The sequence below is a fragment of the Bos grunniens genome, chromosome 25 (assembly GCF_055505025.1).
Source record: "Bos grunniens cultivar Pamir isolate PY7600 chromosome 25, Bosgru_T2T1.0, whole genome shotgun sequence".
Classification (NCBI taxonomy): domain Eukaryota; kingdom Metazoa; phylum Chordata; class Mammalia; order Artiodactyla; family Bovidae; genus Bos; species Bos grunniens.
Genome location: NC_141189.1, coordinates 3,219,829 through 3,242,347, shown reverse-complemented (window position 1 = coordinate 3,242,347; position 22,519 = coordinate 3,219,829). Strand labels below are relative to the sequence as shown.

At 54.5% G+C, this 22,519-nt stretch overlaps 1 protein-coding gene across 6 annotated transcripts in view; it reads right to left on the bottom strand.

Annotated features, from left to right (window-relative positions):
- SDK1 (sidekick cell adhesion molecule 1) overlaps nucleotides 1-22,519 on the bottom strand; it is a 742,921-nt gene that overhangs the window by 78,758 nt on the left and 641,644 nt on the right. For all 6 annotated transcript variants that reach the window (XM_086376792.1, XM_086376793.1, XM_086376794.1 and 3 more), the window contains 3 exons: nucleotides 7,401-7,510; nucleotides 6,348-6,498; nucleotides 5,556-5,793 (listed from right to left, as the gene is read on the bottom strand). In XM_086376792.1, the coding sequence (XP_086232918.1) occupies nucleotides 5,556-5,793; nucleotides 6,348-6,498; nucleotides 7,401-7,510 (499 nt within the window). The remainder of the gene's footprint in view (nucleotides 1-5,555; nucleotides 5,794-6,347; nucleotides 6,499-7,400; nucleotides 7,511-22,519) is intronic.

Here is a 22,519-nt window from a genome sequence, read left to right as displayed (position 1 = left end):
ATTGGCTCCGGAAGTCTAAAGGCTTCTACAAATAAAGGTCTAATTTTTACCCTTCTAATCAAGTTGTCCTTGAAATAGCAATGCACTCTGAGCGTTTTTGCAGTGATCAGATTAAACCTGCAGGGGTATCATGGAAATGTAAATCTCCTTAATATTAGCAACAAATTCCATAAATCCCGGGTATTTAGGAGCTCCATGTTACCCGAGTCCACCCAGAGAGAAAATAAGCTTGTCTGATTCTTATATTAACTGGTGAGAACTGTGGCTTTTATCTCAGACGGAATCCTCACTTTCAGACACAGTTCATGGACCTCTCTAAACGCGGACTTTGTGGGGGACAGGCAGGCGGAGAGGGGAGGAGGGGAGGTTATGATCTGCGCCCGGGGTGGGGGCAGGGGAGCCTTACATGGTGCACCTCTCTGTGGGGAGGGGGTGACAGGAACGACCAAAGCGAGTGTCAGCACCCCCAGCACCTCCTCGGTCGAAAAGGAGAACACGTCAAGTTCACGAAACTCATGGGCACAGAACACGTGATGGGGCTGTGACACCTTCTCAGTGACCACCCCCAGGACCAGCCTGCCGACTGGCTCACTTGTCCACCCGTCCATCCATTCACTCATGCATCCATGTACTCCTTCACGCGTCCACCCCCTCGCTCATTCACTCACTCACTCGTTCACTCACTCACTCATTCATTCACTCGCTCACTCCCTCATTCACTCGTTCACTCACTCACTCGCTCATTCGCTCATTCACTCATTCGTTCATTCACTCGTTCACTCACTCACTCACTCATTCGTTCACTCACTCACTCGTTCACTCGCTCATTCACTCATTCATTCGTTCATTCACTCACTCACTCACTCATTTGTTCCCTTTCTCACTCACTCACTCACTCATTTGTTCCCTTCCTCACTCACTCACTCACTCACTCACTCACTCATTTGTTCTCTTCCACACTCACTCATTCACTCCCTCATACATGAGCACTTCCTTCTTTCTGCTCAGCCATTGTGAAGGCTCCTCTGGTAGTCAGTCTGAAGACAGAAAGTAACGTATTTTTGCATGACAACACTGCTCCCCAACTCTGCTTCCTAGAGCTTCTGTACCAAAGCGATGTGGTCTTTGCTGTGGGTTGAATTGTGCCCCTTCAAGCTCCCATGCTGAGTCCTGACCCTCTGGGCCCAGAATGTGACCTTATTGGGAAATATGGTCCCTGGGATGTAATGGGTCAGATGAGGTCACATGGGGGTGAGGTGGTCTCTATTCCAGCAGGACTGGCATCCCTGTGAGAAGAGATGGACGTGCACGTGGGGAGACCCCCAACCCCTGGCAGGACTGGGTTTGTACTGCCACAGCCGAGGAGCTTCCAGAAGCTGGGAGGGGGAAGGACCGCCCCTCCTGGCACCTCCAGAGGGAGCTCAGCTCTGCTCACATCCCTTTCTCCACCTTCTGGCCTTCAGAGCCTCAAGAGAATACATTTCTGCTGTTTGAAGCCACCACTCTGGGGCACGTGATTACAGCAGCCCCAGGAAACAAGGGGCTGCTGTAATGAAGTCTTTAAGAAAAAAATGACAGGACTCCTGCAGGCCCTGGAGGAGATGCTCTCCGTTGTTGGCCAGCTGGTCCCAGGTGCTCCGCAAGCGGCAGGTTTGGGATGGAGGCGGAGGGGCCAAAGAGGGCCCAGTGGCAGGCCGGGCCTCGCACTGGGCCTGGAAGCACGGCTTTCCTGGCCTGACTGCCTGGGAGGCGGGAACCCCCCAGCCCTTGCCCACTTGCGAGGCTGACTGACAGGCCTCGGAGCCTGACCGATGAGGCTGACTGACGGGCCTCGGAGCCTGACTGACGAGGCTGACTGACGGGCCTCAGAGCCTGACTGAAGAGGCTGACTGACGGGCCTCAGAGCGCAGGCGTGAACCAGCTGCCACGTGGGTTGGCCAACGCCCCCACAACACACACACACCGCTGTTGGAGCCTGTCTGTTCCGAGCACCGGGTCCTCCTTCCTGACAGTTCTGGAGAGAAGATGCTGGCCAGCTTACCTGGTCGATTAACTTTTTCTTCCCAACTACGTCAGTAGAGGGTCATTCATTCCATCATTCAGTCATTCAACAAAACACTATAATTCACTTGAGCAGATTTGTGTCACAGGGAGAGAATCTTCCTGGCTTCCAGTGAACTCAGCCCCCTGAAGGGAGCAGGCCGGCCGCACACACCACTCCGAGTCCCCCACCTTCTGCAGGGGCTCCCACGGTGCCACTCGTGTCCTCCACCCATCAGGGGCTCCCCCTTGGTGTTGTAACTGCCAAGGCAGTTACCAGGACATTGCTGACACATATGCTTATTTAATTAAAAAAAAACAACTGAGCGAGAAACTGGCACCTTGCGTCAGTTGTGAATTAAAGGTGTCACTTATCATTCAAAGAGAAGGTAAACCTACAATTTTCCGATTTCATTTTCCACTTTATTTAGAGCCAGGTGAGAGGAGCAAGTATACTGTACCCAGACACTAGTGTTAAGTTCTAAATTTCCATCTCTTTGCAAAGAGAGAGGCCATCATCATAGCAACGCAAACTGGCCACCTCTCAATCCTTAATTGTCTCCTGCGGTTCATTTTGGAGACCATAAGTGCCCAGTTCTTATGTAGACCTACATGTAACAGATGACTTCCTAAGACGTGGTAACATGTGCCTCCACACACTGGCAGGCCATCCATGTCCCCAGAGAGTGAGGGCAACTGGGCAATTGTGGCAGCTCAGCCTTGGTGCCCAGAATGCAGCTGGGTTCCCAACGAGGAGACAGGCTGAGCAAATGGTAGTGTTCACGATGAAAATTTCAGCCCATTTGAGTCTTACCAGGGAAAACTGCCATTTAGTTACAAAATATTTATGTTCTTAAGATTTTGGGAAAAAACCTTGCACATTACATAAGTTGAGGGAGATTCAACTCCTTTCCAACCTGGTATCTTGAATTTTGAGACAATCCTAGAAACTCTCCTTTCATTAAAAAGAGTACCATTTAAAATGCATTTCCTTCTTTTCTTCTCTCTCCTCTGCAGGGCTTCCCTCTTAGCACCAGCTGTGCCTCGTGTAGTGTCTTTGATTTTAAGGGCCTCATTTACCCTTGTAATATATCATAAGATGTCATGAAACCAGCTCAAGTGCCCATCAAAACCGGACACTTCATGTAAATGTGGCTTGAGTAGTTCTGCGTGGTGCTTCCACGGCTGGCTTTCAGCATGTCTGTGCACAGAGCTTCTTAAAGCATGGACATACAGCTATTGTCACGGAGGTGCTGCCTGTTCCAGAAGGGACCTGCAGGCTTCCTCTCCTCCCAGCTCCCTCCGACCCCATCTGACTCCATCAGCAGCTGTGACTCTCCACCAGCGTGCCCTGGAGACCCCTTCACCCTCTTCATCAGATGCCGTGATGACCTCTGACCTCTGACCACTGTTTTTTTTTGTTGTTGTTGTTCAGTTGCTAAGTCATGTCTGACTCTCTGTGACCCCATGGACTGCAGCACGCCAGGCTCCCTGTCCTCCACTATCTCCTGGAGTTTGCTCAAACTCATGTCCATTGAGCTGGTGATACCATCCAACCATCTCATCCTCTGTCTGACCACTGTAAGGATGGCTTTTTAGCAGCTAGAAAGATTTTTACAAAAAGATACTCTCAAGGCAGTCATTTTGCCATTGGTCGTCTTTGTTGAGTGTTCTTTGAAAACTTATCCCAAAATATTATTTTCCATTTAAAACTTCACTTTCTTCACCTTCACATGATATTTCATTGTTTTCTGAACAAAAGGCTGTGGCTAAGTGCAGAGCTTGAGGTTGAGTTACTTTCTTTCAGTTCCTTCAAGATTATTATTCCATTGTCTTCTGCCTGCTGTTGTTCTTGAGAAGTTGGTTTCAAACGATCTTTGGAGGTGAGATGTCCTGGGTCCAAATGTTTTTAAGATTTTCTCTTTGGCTCTGGTATTTTGCAGTTGTAGGGCAGTGCAATTTGGTGCAGATTTATTTCTATTTTTTCTATTCAGGAGTCATGTCTTCAGTCTGATACACAGTGTCTTACCTCAGTTCTGTAATTTCTGAGCCATAATCTCTGTGTATTTCCTCCTCTCATTTCCCTGCCCCTGCCCCTCATCCTTTCTGAATCTTATTGAATGTATATTGGACCTTCTCAGTCTAGTCTTTGTCTTTTAACTTCTCTATCATACTTTCAGTGTCAATGTCTCTGTGCTGTATTTGAGATTTTCACTCATTTTCAGCTTCCAGTTTGGCAATTTTCTCTTTTGCAGTGTCTAACCTACTTATTACTTCAATCATAGTGTTTTACTCAATGATTGTGTTTTATTTTATTTTTCCCTAAGAAAAACTGTTTTAAATGGTATTTTAATCTCTACTTAGAGTTTTAATGCTTTCTTTTAATAATGAAAGACTTTAATATTTATTTCTAGCTTTAGAATCAACGTTACGTAAACAAGTCAACGTTAGATATGATTTGTGTTTAACACCGTGTAAGATTAAGGTATACGACATAAGACAGGACTTGCCCCGGGCTCAGGAAGCCTCTGGGGAAATAGCTCAGTCCTGATGCAGCTAGTTTCCTGTCTCAGACTTCCCACCTTCGTCTCAGCCTTCTTGGGTGGAGGTCAGGAAGGTATTCAGAGCCCGACTTCTAACAGCCCACGTGGTCTAGGGTAAGCAGTTCCCTGATACATCAAGTGCTGAACAGCGTGGGTGGGGGTGAGCTGAAGAGCAGAGATGGTCTTTCTTTTCAGGAGAAATCCTCACTATTTCAGACCCTCGGAAACAGCTGGTTTGTGTGTCTTTAAAGAGTGTCAGCAACACTCTTTTCTGTGTTTCTACAAGCTCAAACCAGGCCAGCAAGGGTCCTGCAAACTGCTGTTGACCAGTCTGGCCATGGAACCTAGAAGATAAGCATTCTGCCAAGCGACCTCTGGAAGCTCTCCTCCCTTCCTGGCAGTAAGCAAAGGGTTGTGAGCTGTCTCTGGGCAGGTGTCAAGAGGCAGAGGCGCCCACCCTTTGCTCATCTCTCCCCTCTGGCCACTGGGTGAGACGGCAGCTAGTCTACAGGACGGCAGAGCCTGGGTCCTCAAATCACTCCATGGACTCACTAACAGGAACACCCATCTTACGCTGTAAAGAGAAACTCCCATTGTGCGAAAGCAACAGACTTTGAGGGTCTATTTTCTGGGGCAGAGGAAAGTGTCTCAACACACCACATGCACAACTGTCGGGAGGAATTCCTGAACACCGTGCGTCAAAAAGATCCCGTCAGTCTCCGTATGCCCCTACTTCCAAGCACTGGTGGTGAAATCATCCCTAGTTAAAAACAACAACTCAAGTCCAGCCCCTGGGAGAATCCATCATCAAATGCAAAGCAGTGTCACGGGCTCTGAGGCAGGTTGACCTAATTACTCAGGAAAGACACAGTAGGGGGCGTGGGGTGGGTAAGGATGAGCCAGTGAGGTACCACCGAGCCTGGGCCCACTCCTCCTCCAGGAGACACGGGAGGGCCCGGAGCCCCGACTCACCCGACTCCCGGGTCCGGCCCCGCACGGCCGCACTCCAGGGCCCGGCACCGATGGCATTGAAGGCCTGCATCTGCAGCTCATACTCGGTCCACTCCTCCAGCCCCTCGACCGTGAACTCCCGCTCCAGCCGATCACTGATGACTTGGGTCAGCACAGCAGAGGGCAGGTCCAGGCGCCAGTACTTAATCCTGTAGCCCACGGACTCGGGGTTCCCGTTGTACTGAGAGTCTGGCAGTGGCTGGAAGCAGACAACAGTCTGTGGTGGGCCCCCGTCTCGGAACCACCCCCCATGAGGGTCCCCAAGCACCAGCCTGTCTTATGGGGCTGAGTCCATGGAACAGCTACTCTGGGGTGAATATTCTTGGACTTTTTCTTTTTAACTTTTCCCTGGAACTTTTCTTCTGTTAATTACAGGAAGCCTTGTCAGTAACTTTAGCTGAACTTAATTTCTTTTAATATATTGTAGCTTAATTTTGTGAGCAAATGTTCTGATTCAATATCAAGCTGGCTCTCTTACAAATACTTCAGACCCCTTCCGTGTCGACCGAGCTTAAGGACTTATAGGTCGAGCCTGTGGGATGGTTGACTTTCTTCCCTGAAGAATATGTCTTGGTTCCGAGAAGCCAGTGGGTAACGCTACTAATAAGACAGCTGGGGATGGTTTGAGATCCAACACTAATTATAGGGTGCGCTACTTCTTGGTTTAATGACGAGATTAGCTTTGACCTGGACAAAGGCAGGAGGAAGCGATGACTAGGCTCCGGGCTCCCCCCAGCACCGCCCCCGACTCACCACCCAGCGGAGCCGCAGGCTTGTCTCGCTGGCAGTACGGACAGTGATGCTGGTGGGGGCCACGTCCGGGGGGGCCTGCAGCGTCTGGATGACCCGGGAGGACTGGCTGAAGGGGCCGGCGCCGACGACGTTCGCCTGCCTCATGCGGAACCTGCGGGAGGGGACGCGGGAAAACGGGAGGAAACAAGGCCCCGCGCCAGTTTCACATGGCACATCACGGGCCTCGGCAGCTCACTTTACGCTGAATGTTTCCCCCTAAAAACGAGTGAATCTTGATTCATCTGCTCTAAACTAGGAAGGATGTTAAAATGAGCATAGGTTCAATAGCACCTCTCATTAGGTTTTTTTAAAAAAAACAAAAACCCTCACTTTGGTATTATATTGAAACGGTGTTCTTCACAAAGATATAATTTCCCCTTTTACTCCCTGAATTAGTCATTCTCAGTCTTTTGTTCCCCGGTCATATGAAGTGCATCCATCCTGGCAGAACAGTGAGGCTATCACACCCAGCATCTGAGATAACTGGAAATCCTCTCTCTCTCCTCAATCTTACGGGAAGTCGTGGCATCTCAAGCAGCCGCTGACACTCTGTCCTTTGTTTGGGCCAAGGATTTACTGCCTGGATAAGTTTCAGGGTCAAGAGGCAAAGGTTAAATGGCACGTTAAGTGCTTGATTAGTGAAACCCATGCCTCCGGGACCCGGGGAGGGTGAGGCAGGTGTCTCAAGGACGTCTGCTCTTCACACACACAGCACCCTGACAGCCCCAGAGATGGGGTTCTGTGGAAAAAAGAAAAAAAAAGACCTACATCTCCAACCACGTGGGTCTTGGCTACGGAGCCTGATACACCAGCCATGCCTGCTGGCCAGCGAAGCTGGTGGAAGGGACGCTGCTGGCCTGGCAGCAGGGACAGTCTCTCTGGGAACGACACTCAACAGCATCTTGTGCCCGGAAAAGCTCAGTTTACTGCTACGGCGGCTGGAAGCGTCTCGCTCGCACGCGTGCAGCTGGGTTTCACCACTGAGGACAGAGGGCCCTGGTGGGCGGTTCTCACCGGTAGTGAGTGTAGGGCGTGAGGTCCGGGATCTCCAGCATCTGGGCATCCGGCTCGTTCTCCTCCTCGCAGAGGGTGACCCACTCCTCCTCGTCCCCGATGGCTCCAACCTGCAGGATGGAGGGCCTGGGACCCGCTGGACCATTTGGGGCTGAGGCCGCTGGCCAACCCCTCATGCAGGGGGTGTTCAGTCCCGTGAGCGCACACCCCCCACCCCCCGACCTGTGCCTCTGAGCAGGGACCCCTCTGTCCCCACCACTGGGTCTGGGGGTTTCAGTCACCAGCTCGCGGTCAGGGCCTGGGCACACCTGGCCCCGGGGACTCAGACCAAGAGCTTGGGACAGGACCTGCCTTCAGGTCCCCTGTGGACAGGGGACCAGCTGGCAGAGAAGACCTGCCCAGCCCCACGGGGCCCGAGTGGCTGGGTGTCCCCAGAGAGGGTCCAGAGCTGTTTCCCCTGCCGCGCCTCCTGCTTCCACCCTGACCCCTTCTGCCCGAACGCACGCCGAAGACGCCACCACTGGCTGGGCCTCTGGAGGTCCCTGTGCAGGGGACTCGGCTGCTGCCCTGGGAACTAGCTGAGGTGGTAAAACCCGCCTTGGAGCACAGCTGACCCAACACCTTCTGTCCTGAAGCCCGCCTGTCCCTTGTCCTGCGCGATGCTCTGCTGCTGCTTTTAGTCCCTGTCCGTGAGCTCCCATCCGGTCAGCTGCCCAGGCGGTGCTCTCAGCCCTTCCAGGACCACCCGGCCTGACCCTGAGCCACACCTTTCCTGATGCCCGTCCTCGTTCGAGCGGCTTCTAGTCCTGCCCGAGCCAGTCTGACCGCCCTGCTTGTGCTGCCTGCCCTGTGGACCAGTGGACCTGACCCCGCAAGACAGCAACAGTGCGGGTGGGGGGCACTGGTCACCAGCTGCCAGGGAAGCCCCCCGCGTTCTCTGCAGGTCCCTACACCCCGTCCAGGCAGGTGCTGGGCCTGTGCAGGCCTGGGGGGTCAGGGGCCCGGGGACACCTGCAGATGGAAGGCTGTGGGCACGGAGAGCCTCAGGCCAAGTAGGCGGTGCTGAGTTGGGCTGGCCAGGGCCCCGTGCAGGCGACACCCCACAGACGGCTTCAGGGACAGCACAGGAAGCACGCTCGCGATGTCTGCAGAGAAACCAAGCTGGCAGGCGGTCACGGGGGCGAGGGGGGGGGTGTGTGTGTGTGGCATGAAGATTTAGAAGGACCTTGGTGGACTGGAGCATGCAAGACCAGAAGGGGACAGCAAACATGGGTCCGGGCGGCTCGAGTCCCAGAGAAACGAAACACAAAACTCTAACCCTCTCCGTTCACAGCGTGAAAGCGGCTCGGCAGGTCCTCCAGCAAACCCAGAACCACCATGCGACCCAGCAACCTCACTTCTGGGTCTACACCCCGAAGAAGTGCAAGCTGGCTCTCCAACCTTTGCGCACACACGTTCACGGACGCTCTGCTCACAACAGCCCGGCGGGGAGCACGCAAGTGCCCGTCCATGGTCGACGGGGAAACAGCAGTGCAGCCCCAGGACGGACGCTGCCCGGCCACGGAACGGGCGGAGCACTGACCCCTGCTGCACCGCAGGCGGGCCTTGAAGGCGTGATGCCGAGAGCAACCAGACCCGGAGGCCCCACGCCGCGTGATCCCATCTCATAAAATACCCAGGACAGGTGGACCCGCAGGAGCAGAAAGCAGACGGCTGGGCGCCAGGGCGGGGGAGGTGGGTGCAGCATTGCCTCGGGAGCCTTGAAACATCTCGGCCCAGGTGGGAGTGGAGGCTGGAGTGCAGGCACCAATCCGTGAACCGTACACTTCGACGTGGTCAACTTTATGTTCGCCACAAATTTCACCTCAATGAGAAAACATCAAAAGTGCAAAAGGCGGTGACCAGCCAAGAACATGGTGGGGAAAAGATCCGGATGTCAGAGCGGGTACTGAGCTCAGGGGGCAGCGAAGCAGCGAGCGGCTGGGGGGCAGGGACGTCGGGAGGAGGGCGGCCGGGGTCCAGGGCCTGGCACTCAGGGGCCCAGGTCTCCCCAGCCTTAGCCTGTGACCCCATAGGAGGTGCTGTGGTTTGGCTGTGGGGCTTTTGTTCTGAAGAGTGTAACCTACAACTGTAGGGCTGGGGTATCCAAGTCACACTTCCCCTCCTGTCTACCGCTCTTTTTTAAAAGACCTGGATTTGAATGGAGGCCACATCATCGGGGCTCAGGTGGGTGCTTCACGGCCACGTGGACCCGTCGGCTATTCTCCCCATGAGCCCATCTGTTGTGACTCGAGAGCATCACACAGTCTCAACACCCGAACCTCCCGAAAACACGTCCGCTCTCTGCTCTTCTCCACAAAGCCAGCGACGTCCTTAGAATCTGGACCGAAACTGGGCCATAGGGATGAAGTCCTTGGAATCTGGACCGAAACCGGGCCATAGGGACACCTCTGTGAACAGGACCACGCCGCCCCCAAAACTGGCCACAGAAGGCGACGCCCTAATTCCATGCCCTCCGGCACCTTCCGCGAGCCCGATGCAGGGCTGGTCATGCCCAGGCTCGCTCAGACACGTGCCCGGCAAAGGTTCCCAGTGCTTGCGGGTGAGGGAGCGGCGGGTGGTACGGGGCTCGGGGAGAGCACCCGAGGGGCAGTCTGGAGCCCAGAGAGGCAGGGGGGCCGCGAGCAGATGGCTGCATCGGGCGTGACGCTGGTCAGAAGGGTGACGCACGGGACCTCCAGGCCTGCGGTTTCTGCAGCTTTGCACCTCAGTTGACAGCGTCTGGGCCGGACCCTGCTGAGCGAGTCAGACGCCATCAGCGGCCTTCAGACAGAGGGGCCTCGGGCGGTGCTCACTCACAGGCCCTGGCCTGCCTCCTGTTCGGGGAACGCGGCGTTCCCGGGCCACGGGTGTGGGCACGGCCGGCCCCGCAGCGGAGCCTTGAAGCGGCAGCAGAAGCCACCTGCCGCACAGTCCGTGTCCTCACTGTCCGCCCACCCTGTCCGGGCCCCCGCGGCGGAGCGTGCCCCACCCCCACCCGCCACCGCCTCCTTCCCGAGGCGTCTTCCCCGCTTGTTGTCCCTCGTCCCACGAGCCCCTGAGGGGGGTTCGGGGTCTGGCTCACCACCAAAGCCCCAACACCCCCACCGGCGTCCAGCCCAAACTCAGGGCCCGACTGGTCGGCTTATTAACATACGGATGAATGTGTTAATACAAACAAATGTGCACGATTTCAAAATCAGCGTTGAGACGGGCTGCCTAGCGCTGAGCTCCAAAACTAACGATCGGAGAACGTAACTGGCTCCAGACCTCGGGGGTGGGGGGTAGAGCTTCCGAAACAAGCGGTCTACACGTGGAGTAAAGAGAGGGGGCACTTCTCCGCCAGGAGCCAAGGCCTGTGTTTCCTGCTGGGCTCCTCAGGCTCTCCGCTTAGATTCCAAGACCGTCAGGAAGGAGCGTTCTAGAAGCAACCAGCGCTCACTAATGATAGATAAAACAATCAGAGCTCAACGGGGAACTGGGGTTTTGACAATTTTTTTTTTTTGCTTCTTTTTCTTTTAAAGCTAACAAACAGCACTTTGCAATACTTAGGACGAGAGCAGAGATGCCATACATCTCAAATGCTGCTCAGCGGGGGGCAGCCGTGAGCATCCACAGGGAGCCCTGCGTCCTGTGCTGCAGCCCCAGGAGTCGCGGCCTCCTGCATCCTCTGGGTAGGGCTCTGGGCTGCTGTCCCCAACCCCGGCAGGCACTTGGCACCCACGACCCCGGAGGCGGGGCTCCTTCAGACCTGCCTGCCCTTTGAATGCCTGGGGTCCCAGAACCTCCACCCCTGCTGAGTGGGTTTTTCATCAGGGTTGCCAAGTTGCCTGCCCTGGGAAGCCCCTGCCTCTGAGAAGTCAGGTGGAAACCAGCCCGCCGGGCAGAACCTCTGGTGTCCCTGCCACCCGCGGCTCTGATGAGCTCAGCATCCCAGGGGCCGGGGATCGATGGCCACTCAGAGGAGAGGCATTAACCTCATCCACAAGGGGACGGCGAGTGGAGAGGGGGCACGTGGAGCTGAGCTGTGGGCAGGGAGGGGAGAGGAGGAGGGGGCCCTGTTCTTATGCAGAGTGGAGGAGAGAGAAAGCTCCAGAATCCATGCCATGGAAGCCTGCTGAGCTGAACCCCAGCAGGAAAACCTGCCTGTCCAGCAGCCTATGGTCTGAGCGGCGTCCCCACACCCAACTGCCCAGAGGGGCAGCTGGGGGCATGGAGGAGGGGGGGTCAGATGGGCCGCCCCGCTGGCAGACTGCAGCACGACCAGGGCGGGACTCAGACCTGGAAGGGACTCAAGGCCAGTTCCTGAAGAGTCTGGGCAGCCTGCGACCCTAATGAGCTCCCCCGCCCACCCCGCACTGCCTGATACCAGCTTGTGCCGAGGTTCCTAATGGGAAGCAGCCCTAGGCTGGCTTCCTCCTGATAGTTGGTGATTCATTTACTTTTTAGCTATTTCATAGTCTTTCTGTCTTCAGAGGCAGGAGGATTGTGACGCGACTGTTCCAGAGGCTCAGGGCTTTGTCCCCGGCCCCCGCACCAGTGAACAGCCCTGGCGACCGCAGATTCGAGCCCGGCTCACTGCCCTGGCCCCATGGATGGCCCAGGGCCTTCTCCGCTGTCCAGCCTCCCTTCTCTTACTTCCCCCGGGTGCTGGAGTTTCTACCACTTTATTCACACTCCCCCTGAAATATCCTCCTAGGAACCAGTTTTCCATAAAGTACCCCCGTCCCAAGAAGAGGCTTCTCCTGGAAGCCACTCTGGACCCAGGACTGTCCCTGCACTGGGGGCCCCTGGGGGCCTGCCTTCCTTGAGTCTGTAGACCCACTGTGTGTGGCCTGAGCCCCCCACCCAAGAGCTGCTCTACGACTCGGGGTGGGGAGGGAGGTGTGGGACCAGCCTCAGCCCTTCCCTCTGCGTCTCCCTGGAGCTACCAAGGGAGCCGGGCACCCAGCTCCCACTCAGCCCTCACGTGAAGCTGGCTTCCCACCGTCCTCCACGAGCGTTGGGGGGACGGTTCTGTGTCTGTCGCTTCTCTCACTTACACACCCCCTCTCTAGGGCAAACAGGACTGCCCGCATCTCCATGCACCCTGCTTGGTGTTGTACCACTTGCTAAGACCCCGAGATGCCATCACTGATGAAGTGCGGTGGGGTGGGAGTCTGGGGGGCTGGGAAAGGGGTAGGAACCCGAGAAGCCGCGCCTCCTGCTCACGTGATGCGGGCACCTGGCCTTGGAGTGGCGACCACAGGACAGCCTAGAAGGCGCACCGGGAGACGCTGATGGGGCAAGCGTGCAAAGCGCTGGGACACCCTGGCTCGAGCTCAGAGACCGGGAAACTCAGGTTCTCAGGAACACAGTCCCCTCAGCAAGGCCTTGCAGGCCTCACATCGGCTCCCTCCTCCCCTCCGGTGCCTGCTCCCATCACTGCCTGCTCAAGTCCAGCCGCCCAACCACGCTGCGGCTCAGCCTTCCCCACGTGTACCAGCCACAGCTCTCGCTCTGTATCAAAGACCCGGACACTGGGGCCTTGCCGACCCTGCAGGGACCGCCCCTCCCTGGGCAGCTGGGTCCTAGAGACAGTAAACAGCTCAGCCGCGAGCACGCCTCCCTGTGCAAACCGGCCAACCCAGAGCCCACTGCCCACACCTCCTCCACCGGCTCCCAGCCTCTGGGCCACCATCCACCTGTCCTCTCCACCCTGGGCAGGTTGCATGCAATGGGGACAGGCCCTGTGCCCTGGAGCCTGCGGGAACGATCCAAACCAGCCAGTCCTCAGCTGCCCACCCCGCCTTGTCCACTCCTCCTGCAGAAACCTCATTGAGGTCTCTGGTCCACACTGACCCGCCCTTCCTCTGCCTCCAGCCGCCCTGGGGTCTCCCCGTGCGGCCCTGCCTGGCATCGCGTGCCCCCTCCTCTCGGGAACTGTGAGTAACAAACGATCTTTCCAGGCAGACATCTCCTGACCCCTGGCTTCACTCTACCCAAATAATAATAAAATTTACATTTTAAAACAACCGGGGGCCATGCGCCTGTCACTCTGCTATTTTCTCTGCTTGGAGTGTCCTGCTCCCCATCAAACTACAATAAGTTCACCTCCTACGTGGAGCCCTCCTTGATTATCCCACTCTGTTACCCATTTTCTTTCCAAGGCTGTCTTGGCAACGCTTTTTTTTTTTTTTTATAACAGTTCTCACAAGCCTCATTTTATTATTACATCTCAATCATTCCTCCTACCCCCTCCCCCAGTTGTGGGTTTCTAGAGGTGGGGACTGAAAGCTTTCCGTCTCTGTAATCTAGCATGTGGCATGAGTCTGGAGACCGACGTGACAGGAGGGGCTCAATACGTGTTTGCTGGATGAATGGATGACTGGGAGAAGCAAATAGAAAACCTAATGACGGGAAACATGAAACATATAAGCAAATCTAAAATCTCAACAAGAGAATCAGGATGAAAGAATCTGAGCGGTTCTCAAAAAGAACAGGAAAACATAACTCCCGTAAAACTTAATTCAGTCTGACAGGGGTGATTTATACGGACGTTGACCTCTGTTTCTTGAAAGTGACATTTGTCGTAAAGCGCTTCCCTCGGTCGTGCTTGAGTTGCCCCTTAGGCTGCAGTGTCTCCTCCTCCTGTGGTATGTTAAAAAGTCCCGTAATAGGAACTAAAAGCACCTGATAGACGTAACGAACAAAAAGCCACTTCAAACCACTCATCTTGTGCAGTCTTCCCACACAAGTCGAGGAATAAGAGGAAAGTCCTCACAAGGGTGTTATTATGGACAATCAAGCAAACAATAAACACTGTGAAATACCCGCGTGTGCACGCCATTGCCACCCATCCCCGCGGCACGCACGCGCTCGGGCAGAGGCGTCACACCGGCACCGAGCTGTCCCCATCTCGGCAACTGTACCTGATGGCTGAGCCACTCCTGAAGGAGCCGTCAGTGATGACAGCCCTCGTATGCACACGTGACAGACCGCTCAGGAAAAATGCTGCTCTTTTCCTTCCTATTATGAGAAAGAGACTCCACCACAGTGAAGGCTTAGACAACTGAAATGTTGATAGCCCCTCGTCGGGAGGGCCGCAGACAGCACTGACACCACCCATGATGAGGGAAGGAGGAGATAAAATCAGCGATTAGAAATCCCCAACTCCAGAGCTCGAGGTGATGAGACGAAGAACATCTGACCTGTGACCCTGCCAGAGACAGAGCACGCCGTGGGAGGTGGCAGGCAGCCAGGTGGACGGATACACAGGCAAAGGATGGACAGTCTCCTGGGCCGGATGTGGCCTGGTCCTGGTTCCATGTGAATAGACTCCTCCACGAGCTCCTGGACGCTCTGGACGCTCAGCTGACTCAAGCCGGGCCGGCTTCCGGCCACGGGAGCTGCTCCTCCCGACCAGCACCCCTCCTCCCCCGCCGGGGACGCGGGCCACCTCGGGTCTCTGACCGGAGACCACGGAAGTCCAGCACCTCCCGAGCCGAGCGTCAGCAGGACGCTGCCCTCGGGTGGGCAGGTGGGCCTGGGCTGGCCTGGCAGCTGGCTTGACGGCAGTACTTTCCGGGCCGAGCTGTGCACTCTGCACAGCCCATCCCGGGAGCACTCCCAGGGCAAGGACAGTCCTTCTTTGGAGCCACGCTGCCGCAGGCTGCTCTCTTTGAGTCCAAACACTTGCCTTGACTTGCACAGTTTTCTCATCTGCTTGTGTTTATTAAGTGCTCAGTACATACAAGCCGGCATGGAGGCTCTCAACGCGGTGTCCTTCTCCCAGCGTTATCCTGAGGTAGCCAAGCCCCCGAGGCCACAGGACTCCTCTAGCTTTCTCTGGGGAAGCGTGTCGGCCATCAGGAGAGGAAACAAAGCCTGGATCCACCTCGGGGGGGTGGTAGGGGGAGACAGAGCCTCCGTCCACCCCCCCACCTTCTCTGCGGGAGGAAGGTGAGTCTCCACCGGCCAGCCCTGTGCCCCACCGACTGCCTCGGGCCTCTGCGGGCACCCTGCCCGGGGGCCCCGGGCACCGGCCCTCCACCCCAGCTCCTCTTTAGTTACCGAGACCAGCACTCAGAGGCCATGCTGTGTTTTATGAGCATATAACGCTCCCTGAAACCGTTCCCGTTGAGAAAATGGCTACTATTATGCACAAATACACACTAAGTGAGCTTTTTTTTTTCTTTCCTCTTTCCGATGGAAACAGTTTTTATCTGCACCCAGGCACTACCACCAGCATCTTCATGGCAGAAAACCATGCTCAGAGCAGGCTTGGGAGCAGCTGGGGTGACTCTGGCTATTAGAGCTCAGCCCACGGCTGTGATGGGGGGTGGGTGCAGGGGCTCCGAGCGGGTGGGCAGGCGGGCACGGGAGCAGGGAAAACACGTGCCGTCTGCAGTCTCTCCTCTCCTGGTGTGCCGTGAAAATGTGGGAAGAGAGGCTGTGCTCACTTTCCAGTCAAAGGTTACTGATTAAGTGAAGCATTACAGGGCCAGAGTTACCTGGGAAAACGGCTGTTTACAATTTTATTAACCCACATCTGGGCATCAGCTTATTTCAGGGCCTTTCAAGGGGGCTCCTCCCCCTTGATGATGACCCCAGTGATGAGGGTCTTTGATTCCACAGTTCACCGGCAACAACCCCAAGGACGCAACCTTCTCGGCACACTTAAAAAACGGTCAGAATTCAAAAGAAACTTCTGCAAAGATATGGATCAGAGGAAGAAGAGCAGAGGCTGTCCCATCATGAAGCGATTGGCGTAGCCTGGTCCTTGCTCCCAGAGGCTGCCCGGCTGCTCTCTGCCCTCCCTGGCCAGCGGCCATGGTCCCTGTGGGGTGGGCCAGGATGCCACCCCCTCTGTGGACCTCCACAGCCACCTGAGTGGACTCAGGCCTCCTTCCTCAGCCAGCACCCTGAGCAAGCCTCTATAAATCACCCCCCTGCCTTCCACGCAATGAATCGCTAAGTGGCCCACCTGCCCCTGAGTGTCATTACTCCGGGGATCCCAGCCCGCGGCCAGGCACAGGGCAGGAGGCGCTGACCGCTTCTCAGATGAGCAGCCGAGTGAGTGCAGAGAGCAGCTGCCTGGGCTTGACCCACATCCATGCGAAGGGAATGAGGTGTGGAATGTTTCAGAAGGCTTCATATACCCCACTCATGGTCTCCAGGGCCCCAGTATGCTGAGTTTAGGAAGTGTGGAGCCTGCCTGGGCCAAGGAATGTGCCCAGACATTCTCAGAGGAATGGCGGGGGTGCACCGAGGCTTCCTGGGGGGCAGTGTGACGTGGACACGGGCTCCCCCTGTCCTGAGGCACTGACGGGCTTCTCAGAGGAGACTCTGCTCGTAAAGTCTCGTGTCCACAGAACACGGAGCCATGCACTTCCAGGATATGCAAACATGCCCACACACCCCGACGCTCCAGCAGCCCGCGAGACAGCTGCTGTCAGTCCTGCTCTGCCGCGAAAGCACCTGAGCAGACGACTCACCAAGAGCCGCCCAGCCGGGAGGGCGGAGCGGGGGCTCCAGGCCCAGCCTCTCTGGTCCCGCAGCCTGTGCTGACAGCCTCTGCATCACCAACAGTGTCGTTCTGCACACCATGTGTCCTCGGGGGCCTTGTCCGCGGCCCCTCCCCCGGGGTGAGTCGGAGGGTGATATGTGGAAGGTGATGACGGCCAGGAAGGCGGTTCTGATACAGGAGAGGGGTGATGGGGCCTCTCGAAAGGTCTCAGAGGCTGCGGGTCTGTTCACTCCCTGGACGGGGCCACGTGTGTTAGCAGATGAGCGGGGTGGGTCAGAGTGCATTCTGCCTTCAGTCTGAGATAACTGAACACCAGCCTAGCAACGAAGGGCCTTCCAAGACCTTAAAGAGATGCCTATTCCTTCATTACTACTATTATTTTTTTTCCCACTGTGCTGGGTCTTCGCTGCTGCACGGCTTTCTCTAGTTCTGGCGAGTGGGGCTACTCTCTAGATGTGGTGCGTGAACTTTGCGCTGTGGCGGCTTCTCTCGTTGTAGGGCATGGACTCTAGAGCATGGGCTTGGCCCACAGGCTTGGCTGCTCCGCAGCATGTGGGATCTTCCCGGATCAGGGATCAAACCCACGTCTCCTGCATTGGCAGGCGGATTCTTTACCCCTGAGCCACCAGGGAAGCCCCCTTCATTGAGTTTTGAATGGACCCCCTGCTGTAACATGCCTTCGAGGCTACTTAGGAGCAGTTCATAAATAAATGTAGGATTCGTTTGCCCCAAAGTGGACATCCACGCTAACCTTTGCCACACCATTGTGAGATTTTCTTGGGATAACTTAGTATATGAATGAAAACCAGTTCTGACTAATTCAATCAACAGGATGGATGAGCACAGCACACACCCGTGGCCGTCTGCTGACGGAGTCGGTGCAGAGGATTGAGGAGCGTGGTGTCTCGTCCGCCAGGCAGGAGGGGCATCACAGAGGCCGAGTGTGTGTCAGCTCTAGGACGGGGGTGGCTCAAGGCGCCCCAGGCACCAAGTGATGAAATGTCAACACTTATCCTCCAGTCTCCTCTTGGCCAGGAAAAGTCTGTAATCCTTACCCCTGTGGGTTGGATCCAAGTTTCTTTTTATAGATGAACATTTACTCGCTAGGAACATTGAAACACAAATGGTTCGGATAACGAGTTTCAAGGGAAAACATTTCCTTTCTGCTTTTGAAGTTCCAACCGTCTGTACTACCAGAATTTTCAGACTTGCTGAGTTAATATTAAAATATTTTAGACAAACTATTTTGGAGGGACTTCCAGTTCTGAAGATTCGGCAGACAGATAACCTCCCATCTGAGAGCCAGAGCAGAGCTGGACAGAGTGTAAGAGACACATGAGCAATGCACAGCTGAGCGTACGGGGGAGAAAGGTACGTGCCTGGAGGCCAACAGAGTGGGAAGTGAGGCAGCGGGCATACTGGCCATGAAATCTAAGCAAGCGCTGACTGTGGGAAAAGATGCCAATAGGCATCACAGCCTTTGGAGATACAGGAAAGAAGGTGGGACTGAAATGCTGGGCACAAGTATGACTCCACTGGAATTAAGAATTTTAGAATCTTGTATCACTGGGAGGAAGAGAGAGATAATGGCTAACTTTAGATTTTGATAGCTTAAGTTTGCAAAGGTTTCAGGGCCGCCTTCACTCTTCCTTCCAGAAGCATAGCGCAAAGGAGCCCAGTCAGGAAGGTGGGCAGAGAAAGTGTCCAAGCAGGGTGGTCATCTCAGAGGATTGGCCACACACGGGGGATTCAGCAAGGAAGTAAATAGAATGAGAGCACCGGGGGAAAGGTCAGGCTGGCGGCAGTGTGGGAGTGGATGAGTGAAGGGTGGTGCTGAGCTGCGTGCATCCCTGGTGGCTCAGACCACAAGGAATCCGCCTGCAATGTGGGAGGCTTCATCCCTGGGTCGGGAAGAGCCCCTGGAGAAGGGAACGGCTGCCTGCTCCAGTATTCTTGCTTGGAGAATCCCACGGACAGAGGAGCCTGGCGGGCTACAGTCCATGGGGTGGCAAAGAGTTGAACACAACTGAGCTACTAACACTCACACGTGCGCGTGCGCGTGCACACACACACACACACACACACACACACACACACTGAACTGTATTTGGAGGTGCTGCTGTGAGCCAGTGCGTCTCAGCTTATGTAGACAGACACACAGACCTGGGGGCAGACCTGTGAGCAGGGTCTCGGAGAAGTGACACCCCAGGAGCCGTGAGCACATCCAGCGCCCAGGTCTTGGTTTCTAAATACCACTTTCTGCAGAAAAGATCCAAAGTTCCTCAGAGAAATGGCTGAGAAAGAAGAGGAAGGAGTGAGATGAGCTAGAACATCTCGTGCCAAAAAGTAAGGAGGGCCCTGGAATAACCGCAACTTGTGAAAAGGACACAGAAGCCAGCTGGAGGGAGGGCCTCCCGCACTGACAAAGTAATGATCGAAACGGATTATAATCTGTCATGTAAAATAGGAAGCCATGAGTCCACACTGAGGTAAACAAACAAGTGAGATGAGAAAGCTCAAAAAAAAAGCAAAACAATAAAAGTCCAGTCAATAAATGTAGAAGAAACGATTGAATTAGAAAGGTCACAATTGGGTGCCTCATTATACTAATTAATTCTACAAGACCTAATCAGGGAATGATTCTCTAGGAGGTGAGTGGAACGGAGAATGAGATTTTCACACAATCTGGAAGCATCTCCCACAGAATACTCACTCATTGTGCAGGGGAGAGAATCGGGTGAGCAAAACCAGCTCCACCACAGACGGGCCTTTCCACGTCCCACTAAGCACAGCAGGATGCAGTGCAAAGCGTCAGCACCACTTTGGTGACATTCTGACCAAAGATGCATAATCTGGGTCTAATCGTGAAGAAATACATGGATCCAAATTGAGCGATATTCTAGGAAATGAATGGCCTGTGATCTTTGACATTGTCAAAGTCAAGAAAGTCGAGGAACGACCGAGGAACTGGTACAGGTGATGGGGAAGGACGGACAGGACAGCCAGGCGTGGCGAGAGGCCCTGGGCTGGGGCTTGTTGCCACCGAGGACATTTAGGCACAACTGACAAGACTCAGATGGAGAGTTTGGGTGGGTGGAGGGCTGTTTCTTTGTGGTATTCTAGCAACTTTTATGCAGTTTTGAAATATTTTCAAGGTGAAAGGTAAACATGAATTCAGGGCAGTGCCAAACTTTTAAGAAGTGGCTACAGGCTGATGGTGAGCTGGCGGTGAGCACTCTGAGCTGTGGACCTGCCCTGCTGGGGCTGCTCTGAGATGCTGGGTGCAGCCTGGGGAAGCGGCAGGGAGCCCGCCCGGATCGTCCTCCTCAGGGAACCAGAGCCTCAGAACCTCCAGGCAGAGACCTGAGAAGAGGCTGGATCACTGACACAGCCCCTCCAGGCCCCGCGCAGGGGCCCCCAAGACAGGACCCGAGCAGGAGACATGGTAGCTCTTAACCTGCTGTGTCTCCCGGGGGACCTACGTCATCTTGTTCATGTACAAATGGGAAGGTGCCTGGACCTCAGGCCTGGAGATGCTCATGAACTGATTTGTGTGTGTGTGTGTGTGTGGGGGGGGTCTGGGTGCTAAAATCTGCCCACCCGCTAATGCACAGCTGGGATGGAGAACCCCAGGAATCTTAGGAAGATGATCTCCAGGTTCCTGTCTGTGCTGGCGAGGTCGGGGTGTCAGCACCCCTGCCTCTCACCTCCCCCTTCAGAGCAATCACAACATTATTTACGAAAACTGGTGAGAAAGTAAGCTCGATTTTCAGAGCCAGACCAACAGCCAGAAAAGGCCAAGTTCACTTATGAACATGGACACAAAAATCTTAAACCCAAATTGAATCAAACACTATAAACATCAAATTGTGTTTATCTCAGAAACACTGGGACTGGCGAACATTCGAACATCAACCTAAATCATCTTACCAACAGACAAAAGATGAAAAAAGATGAACAACTTGATAGATGCAAGACACAGTTTGACAAAATTACACTTCTTTATGATTTTTTTTTAATCCCAAAATTCCCCAAAGCAACTCCTAGCAAAGCAGGATTAGAAAAGAATTGTCTTAACCCAATATAAGCTAGCTGTAAAAACAAAATACCAAAAATTCCCCACAAAACCAACCATAAATGTTGTAAATGTCAGGCTTGATAATAAAACCTTAACCGAATTTCTTTAAAGTAATAAAACAAAGGTTGTTCTATCACCGCTGCGATTCAATATGATACGGGGGATCCAGGCCGTCCATTGAGGACAATCAATAAAAAGAAACAAAAAACAGAAAGAAAGGATATGAAGGTTTCAAAGGAAGAAATAAAACTGTCAGTGGGAGCAGGTGACGTGACTTCTTTACAGAAACGACCGAAGAATTAACAAACTAACGAGAGATTCTGGGAGCTTTGGGTCGTGAGGCCCTAATGCTGGGCTGGGCTAGGACACAGCCGTAGCCTCAGGTCAGCACCGGGGGCCAGGCAGCTCGGGCTGCCTCCGTTCCTGGGCTGAGCTGTGCGATTCAGTCCCTCTGGTCTTGTCTGCAGGAAGGGGTCACAGTGACTCCTCACAGTCAGTACGAGGATTAAATGAGTGAATGTGGAAAAGCGCTCAGAACACATTTGTTTTGTCGCTCAGTCACGTCTGACTCTCTGCGACCCCATGGACTGTAGCCCGTCAGCCTCCTCTGTCCACGGAGTTCTCCAGGCAAGAATACTGGAGTGGGTTGTCATATCGTCCTCCAGGGGATCTTCCCGACCCAGGGATCAAACCCACAGCTCCTGCGTTGCAGGCAGATTCTTTACCATCTGAGCCATCAGGAAAGCCCACGAATACTGGGGTGGGTAGCCTATTCCTTTTCCAGGGGATCTTTCTAACCCACCCAGGAATCGAACCGGGATTTCCTGCATTGCAGGCCAATTCTTCACCAGCTGAGCTACCAGGGAAGCCCAAGAACACATGAGAGTTCATTAAATTAAAAAAATAAAATTCCAAAATCAACTGTGATCCTACAGGCCAGCAACAGTCAGAAAAAGCCATTTCAGAGGCACTGCTGCTGCTGCTAAGTCGCTTCAGTCGTGTCCGACTCTGTGCGACCCCAGAAACGGCAGCCCACCAGGCTCCCCCGTCCCTGGGATTCTCCAGGCAAGAACACTGGAGTGGGTTGCCATTTCCTCCTCCAATGCATGAAAGTGAAAAGTCAAAGTGCACAGATGCCCATTAATCCTCATGCTGGCCTTGCGACGGCACTGCTGACCCTGTTTATAGGTGAGGACCCTGAGGCTGGCACAGGAGTTAAACATGCCCAGGACCCCGGAGCTGGTAAAGGGGGCAGGAAAAGGGGGCCAGGGCGGCTGGTACAAAGTCCACATTCTTCCTATCATGGCTTTCGGGGCACACTGATTTCCCCCCAGCTGCCCTGCCTTTTGAGGAGCAGAGTGAAGGTAAGAAGAGAGAGCCCAGTGCTTTTCCTAAGAAGGAAACACCCGATGAAAATAGACGTATGGTGGAAAGACATGCTGTGTTCGTGGATGGAAAGACTCGACATCACGAGACGTGAGGAAGGTGAGAAAA